Source organism: Myotis davidii, unplaced genomic scaffold, assembly GCF_000327345.1.
Source record: "Myotis davidii unplaced genomic scaffold, ASM32734v1 scaffold1467, whole genome shotgun sequence".
Lineage (NCBI taxonomy): Eukaryota > Metazoa > Chordata > Mammalia > Chiroptera > Vespertilionidae > Myotis > Myotis davidii.
Genome location: NW_006298267.1, coordinates 588,251 through 595,672, shown reverse-complemented (window position 1 = coordinate 595,672; position 7,422 = coordinate 588,251). Strand labels below are relative to the sequence as shown.

Sequence of the window (7,422 nt, the reverse complement as noted above, 5' to 3'; positions counted from 1 at the left end):
GGCGGGCGAGGGCTCCCCGGGCGGCCTCCTCTGGTGCTGCTCCTGCAGCGCGTTGATGTCCAGGTAGCACTTGTTGTAGATCTTCCAGGCTTTCCGGAGGATCCAGCCGCCTTTTATGTACGCTGGGCGGGGGAGAGCGACAGTGAGCGCGCAGGCACCGTTCCCGCACGGACAGCAGAGGGCGTGCAAGAGCGCCTCAAACCGGGCAACACTGCGTCCTTTTCATTTTTTTATTTTTTTGGGGGGGAGGGGGGGCTTTACAGGCCATTCTACGACTCAGGGCTGCAAACCAGTAAAAAAATACTTTAGTTCTTTTTTAAAAATATGTTTGTATTGGTTTCAGAGAGGAAGGGAGAGGGAGAGGGAAGCATCCATGATGAGAGCATCGCGGACCGGCTGCCTCCTGCACGCCCCCCACTGGGCACAGGGGACACGGGACAAGCTTGGGAGAAAGCGCCTGAGAACTCGGACCCGGGGTAAGTGTGCAGCGTAACGGTCAGTCACCCTTATCCCGGCCACAGCTCGCCCACAGTCCACACTCAGGGACTGATTAGCAGGAGCGACTAACAGTGACCCGCTCGATGGGGAGGGGGTGACGAACCCCACCATCCAGGTGCTCGGGGCCACGGGGACGGAGACCCTCCCAGCCCCGCCAGCGATGATGGCGAAGAGCCCACGGACCGGGAGGTCGCTGTTCGATTCCGGGTCAGGACGCATGCCCGGGGGTGAGGCAGTAACAACATGCACAGACTCACGTCCACCTGGAGCTCAGGCAGGCGTGTGCCAACCGCTCCAGGGCTGGGGGAGGGGCGCCTATAACAGACACGTCCCAGGAGTTTTTCCCCCAAGAAAATTATCCACAAAAAATGTTTTCTGCCCTAACCGGGGTGGTTCAGTGGATAGAGCGTCGGCCTGCGGACTGAAGGGTCCCGGGTTCGATTCTGGTCAAGGGTGTGTACCTTGGTTGCGGGCACATCCCCAGTAGGGGGTGTGCAGGAGGCAGCTGATCGATGTTTCTAACTCTCTATCCCTCTCCCTTCCTCTCTGTAAAAAATCAATAAAATATATTTTTTAAATGTTTTCTGAGAAATGGGCCTCAGCAAAGCAGGAATAAACACTTTATGGTGTGACAACCCCGTGGGTTCTAAAGGCGAGGGAAGCCCCCTCTGGGTTATACTTGTTGTTTCAAACAAACACCGAGCTACTTGCAAAGCAAATCACCACACGCCTATTAGAGATTGAGGTCTCCGTGCTGCCAGAACCTCACTTCAGCATCAGTATCACAGTCAGCAAAGGCTGTGGCCGGGGAGGAGCCGAGAGCGCTGCCTAAACGTCTACGACACGTGGGACAATAACCGACGCGTATCAGCCCGCCGGAGGAAGGAGGCGGCCACTTCTCAAGGCAATTTGTGAAAGAAACACCGTACATGAGTAAAACACCTTTTTAAAAGCAAACAACACATGCATGTCCAGAAGAAACTGTTTAAATTACAGAATGGCCCAGGCAGAGGTCAGAGGTCAGGGTTCGATTCCGTCAGGGCACCTGCCTGGTGGTGGGCTGGATTCCCAGTGTGGGGCGTGCAGGAGGCAGCTGATCAGTGATTCTCTCTCATCACTGGTGTTTCTCTCTCTCCCTCCCTCTCCTTGACTCTCTGAAATCAATAAAAATGTACTTTCACAAAAAATAAATTACAGAATGTTCATGTTAAACTAATATGCTATTATTTACCACTCAAGATCTTAAAGCTACAAAATTAAAGAAAATATTTCTCTTAAACTAATTAAGAAATTAGTTCATATCTCTCTCTAAGGGTTAAAATGTAGGTCGTTCAAGTCGACCAGTAAATGTCAGTATGTGCTCAGGCCTTCAATAACAATTCCCTGAAACACAAACAAAACAACAGAACTTGGTTCCCACCAAGAAAATGCCTGTCAGTCTGTCTGTCTGTCTGTCGGTGGCACTGGTGCCCCCTGAGCATGGCCACTCTCTTAGACGAGAGGATGAACAGAGACTCTGGCACTAAAAGTGACCCACGCGACACCGCTCGGAACCGTGTCCCGATTTCCCGAGTAACCGGTTACCGGCCCCAAAGAGGCACCGCTTTTTCTTCTTTTCTTTCTTATCCTCACCCAAGGATATGTTTCCCCTGACTTTCAGAGAGAGGGAAGGACAGAGAGAAACATCGATGTGGGAGACACACTGATGGACTGCCTCCTGCACACACCCGACCAGGGCCCGGGCCAGGAGGAGCCTGCAACGGAGGTATGTGCCGCACGTGCCCTGGACCAGAACCGGACCCGGGACCCTTTGGTCCACAGGCCGACGCTCTATCCACTGAGTCACAATGGACAGGACGGTGCCACAGACTTTCAAAGGCTGAAATGTGAGGCTTCTATAATAATAAAAGCGTAATATGCTAATTAGACCGCACGTCCTTCCAGACGACCTTCTGGATGAAGCCGGGGCTGCGAGGGAAGCTCGGGTCCCGGGTGCCTGCTGGTGGCTGGAGGAAAGCCCAGGTCCCGGAAGCCAGAGGGAAGCTGGTGCTGGCAGCCCGGGGGAAGGAAGGCCTACTCCTGCACGAATTTCGTGCATCGGGCCTCTAGTTTTGAAAATGAGAGGATCACTGACTGCACACTGACTAGCGAAGGCCGTTCACAAGATGCGGCCGGTACCTGAGAGTTCTTGCTTGACGAAGGAGAGCACGGCCAGGTACACCTGGCAGTCCGCGATGATGATCTGCCGCTGCAGCCGGTCGACCATCGAGGGCGCTGACTTCCGGGCGTCCGCCTGCGGAGGGAAGAAGCGCACGTGAGTCTCCCACAAGAACGCTCCCTCCAAGCAGCTGCGAACTTACTGTGCAAAGTGGTTTCCCTGAGACATGGCCACTACGAGACGCCAAGACCACATGACCCCCTGAGCCTGGCCGCTCCTTACTGACCACGGGTGCGGCTTCATTCTGTTCACAACACAATGATCATGACCCAAAGACCAGAATCCTAACCGATAAAAACCCTGAGTTCATGGGACCAGGAAAGCCAACACAGAACTGCAGGGTTTTACCTTTTATAAAACTACGTGAGTTCCTACTTCTCCAAAATAAAACCACTAAAGGCACAAAACATTCCCCAAAGTAGAAAGCCTGAAGGTAGCTATCCACCGTCAGGTAAGACTTAATTAGGGTTCATTTCTTAGGTGCCCATAACTGAGATGTGATGGAAACTGGCTACATTCTCTCCTACATGTGTTAAGGAGAGACTTCCCTGGAATTAAAAAGTAGCTTTGACTGAATCACAAATAGGACCCGAAATTTAAGTCATACTCTGAGGTAACTGTCTCTATAATAGTTCATATCCGTTGCTAAACTGTAGGTTATCTATATATATAAAAGCCTAAGCAACAGGCCGACCAGCAGACCAGCCGGTAGCTATGATGCACACTGACCACCAGGAGGCAGACACTCAATGCAGGAGTGGAAACTACAGGCATGGAAACATGGAACAGACTGATGAATCTCAGAGGGAAGGGGGGTGGGGGAAAGGCGGGAAGAGATGAACCAAAGATCGTATATGCTTACTAGTGGCCGGTGCACAGATTCATGCACCAGTGGGGTACCTCAGTCTGGCCTGTGGGGATCAGGCCGCAACCAGCTCTCTGACATCCCCCGAGGGGCCCCAGACTGAGAGAGGGCGCAGGCCAGGCCAAGGGACCCCACCGGTGCACGAGTCCGTGCACTGGGCCTCTAGTTTAAATATATTAGGAAATGTGTGCTCAGGACATCAATAATCATTGCAGGCCTTCAAAAAGAAATAAGCAAAGAGTAAAACCAAAAAATCCTACTTTTTATAAGATGTTGGTCTTTACAGTAAAGAATGTTTCTAAATGAAGAAAAATGACTCTGAAATAAGACACTGCGTTCTTAATACAAAGTAAACTTGAACAAAATAAGCAAAACCGCTTTTATCTGCTTTCACAATGATACGAGCTGATGAAATTCCTGCAAATATGACCACAGTATACACAGTATGCCTGACAGAAGGACCAGTTTTCTCCTTTTCAGGATCATCATAATTCATCATGGTCACTGTTGTTCCTGATCTAGGCCCAGCAATCATTTTTTTAAAATCTATATTTTTATTGATTTCAGAGAAGAAGGGAGGGGGAGAGAGGGATAGAAACATCCATGATGAGAGAGAACCATGGATCGACTGCCTCCTGCACGCCCCACGCTGGGGATTGAGCCCACAACCCGGGCATGTGCCCTGACCGGGAATCGAACCGTGACCTCCGGGTTCATAGGTCGAGCTCAAGCACTGAGCCACGCCGGCCGGCCCAGCACTCATTGTTTTGTTCGCTTAGCAAAAGTCAGCCTAATCCTTTGCCGGTAACAACGTCTACTCTGCGTGTTGCTGGAAGGGCTAACGAGTTCCTGTGTGTGAAAAGGCTTTTTACATTGCAAGGACCCGTCACCAAGGTTAATACTTAACACACGTGCTGGGCAGGACCAGATACTGCAGATAGACATGCAAATGCTCAGACCGCCTAGCGGGGGAAAGCTACCTCGCTGTGCATCGCAGGAACGCTCCGAGGGGCAAGGTGCCAGGACCCGTGGGGCCTGGAGAAGACACCCAGCAGGCTCGGGCCGAGGCCAGGGTCCTTGTAGAAAGTGACCTCTCGGAAGAGGGATGAGTACAAACCAGGTCACAGGGGAGAATGGCCCTGCTGGTGGCTCAGTGGTTAGAGCGTTGGCCCACGCGCTGAAGAGTCTTGGGTTCGATTCCCGGTCAAGGGCACATACCTAGGATGCAGGCTTGTTCCCCGGTCCCAGGCTAAGGTGGGTGCAGGAGGCAACCAATAGATGTGTCTCTCTCACATCGATGTTGCTCTCTCTCTCTCTCTCTCTCTCTCCAAAAATCAATAGAAGAATATCCAAAACAAAACCCTCAAAACAAAACAAGGAATATGTTTTATAATAACCAGAAGCCCTAAGAAACAAGTAACACATTCAGTTATGCTCTAAACACCAAACCCGCGTAAACGAGCAGCGTCCAAAACGAGGGGCCCACGGCGTGAACCGAAGACTCGCACTCACGTTCTTCTTAATTCTGTTCTTGATGGTTTCGATCACGCCCGCCTCCTCGCTCTCGCACAGCTTCTCTGTCGTTCTTAAGTCATCACACGCCAACTGCATTTTTTCCTCCTCGAATGTCATCATGGCGTTCTTCCAAGAGAGAAACGGGGAAAGCAGGGATGAATCAGGAAGCGGGTGAAAATTTACACCAAGTTATTACAGCCAAACTCCAAACTACACAAACATTTAAACGATCTGTCGCAAGGAAAAGAGTCAGGACGTTGCAGCACATCCTATCCATTTACAAACAGCGACAACAGCAGCACCTTGGCATGAAGTAAGAAAACACCTCCACTGCACCCGCACGAAGAAACACACGGAAGTAAGTGCCAGGCGCCTGCTGTTCTACAATTTTACTTTTAGTTATAACCACGGAGACAAAAGCCCGGTGTCATGTCTGACTCGTCCTTAGCTCAGCTTTTATAACGAGTCTCACTGATAAGTACATTCTTCCCACCCAGGGCGCTGCCCCATCGGGTGCCACACAGAAACCCGCATGAGACCGCGGGCAGGAGTTCTGTGAAAGGCAGGGTTTCCCGGGACCGCGGTTCCAACGGGCTCACGGACAGAACCCAGCTGTCCACGGGGAACCCGCCCCGGACAGGTTTTAGGCCGCCAGCTGGCGACCGCTGCTCTAGGCCACGTGTGACTGGGTGGGGTGATCCCTTCCCCGCTGGACACCTGCTCTTTCCACCCTGTAGAATTGAGGTTTCCGAGGTGCACGGGCTACGGGGCAGAGCCAGGCACAGGGTTCTGGAAGGATCCAAGGAGGCGCATCACTGTGAGCTCTGCAGTCCCGTCACTCACAGCCCGCCGGGCATCCCAGGCCTCCTCTGCACGACCAACCCGTTTCCAATCCAGCCAAACAGACACGGCCCCCTGGCCCGCGTCTCCCCCCCTCCCCCGCAACCTCACCATGACCTCGGCCGCCCCACCCCTTCCCTCGCCCCCAGCAGCCGAGCTTCTGGTGTGTCTCCATCAGGCTCAAATCCCACCCACCCAGGACCGTGTTCCTGAAAGAAGGCAGCTGTTTTCTTGCAAACAGAAGACCCTGAAAACTCTGTTTTCTTCCTGGCGATTCGAGAAAACGGCTCACACGAACACCAGGCCCCGGAGCCGCTAGTGCCGGGCTGGAACCCGGGCCCACGTCCCGCGGCTGCTGTCTGTCTTCCTAAATCTCGGATCTCAATGCTTCCTCTATTTCATTCCTACTGGTCTCTACTTGGGGCTTTTTTTCTTTTCTTTTCTGTTACAATTCCATGATGGCTTTCCAAGAAATTAAGTTTGAAAGCAGTTTAGGGGATGTTTCTGAAAAATAAAAGCATCGGGTTTCCTAGATTGCGATTTACTTTCAAACCCAGCGGCGACCTCGGCCCTCAATTCCTGAGAGGAAATTACACTTGAAAACGCACCAGCACCCGATGGCCTCGGCTCTGCTGGCTGCACTGCCTTCCGGCCCATTTATTCAGTAATTTCAGAGCAAACCCGTATTATTCAAAGTCTGACTTTGTTTCATTCAAATGCAGTTTTAATTTTTGGAAAGATATTTAAATAACTACATTTTCACTGAAAATGAATTTTGGTTGGGAAAATGGGAATGCGCTACGAAATATAAGCATCTTTTTAAAAAGAGGAGAGAAGTTTTCTTACAGGTGTTGGCTAACAGGCAAAACTCTTTACTGCAGTTTTGAACTCCCCAGGGTCCTTCACATCGTGAGTCTGTGCAGCAGGAGCCATGAAGCACATACTAGCCCATTATATGTTCACCGCCTCACGCAGGACCTCCCCACGTCAACTTACCAGAAAACTGACAAAGCTGGCTCCAAAGCTCATTAAGGGGCTATGATTTCTGTTAAAAAAACAAAATAGGAATAATTAACAATATTTGCGAGGCAGGGATCACGACACAGTCCTACTGGCGGGAGAGAAGGGAAGGGCTTCGAGCAGCTGGACTTGCCCTGAGAGGATAGTTGGAGACGCCGGAGGTCACTGGTCTGTCTGTGGAGATGCCCTCCCCGCCCCCCCCCTCGCCCCCCCTTCAGCACCAGGGGGACAAGAAAGTCAAATCGTAAGAGGGGCTGCCTTCGTGAGCCAGCCCACCACCCGCAAACACATGCCCAAACCGAGGCGGTTAACATTCGTTTTAAAAATGCAAAACATGCCCGCTGGTGTGGCTCAGCGGTTGAGCGCTGACCCAGGAGGTCACGGTTCAGTTCCTGGTCAGGGCACAGGCCCGGGTTGTGGGCTCGATCCCCAGTGGGGAGTGTGCAGGAGGCAGCCGATCAATGAC

At 51.9% G+C, this 7,422-nt stretch overlaps 1 protein-coding gene across 1 annotated transcript in view; it reads right to left on the bottom strand.

Annotated features, from left to right (window-relative positions):
- TTC39C (tetratricopeptide repeat domain 39C) overlaps positions 1 to 7,003 on the bottom strand; it is a 26,191-nt gene extending 19,188 nt beyond the window's left edge. The window contains exons 1-4 of the mRNA XM_015570541.1: positions 6,933 to 7,003; positions 5,094 to 5,222; positions 2,677 to 2,791; positions 2 to 122 (exon numbers count right to left, since the gene is read on the bottom strand). Of these exons, the coding sequence (XP_015426027.1) occupies positions 2 to 122; positions 2,677 to 2,791; positions 5,094 to 5,222; positions 6,933 to 6,965 (398 nt within the window). The 5' untranslated portion in view covers positions 6,966 to 7,003. The remainder of the gene's footprint in view (position 1; positions 123 to 2,676; positions 2,792 to 5,093; positions 5,223 to 6,932) is intronic.
- Positions 7,004 to 7,422: the final 419 nt, after the last annotated feature.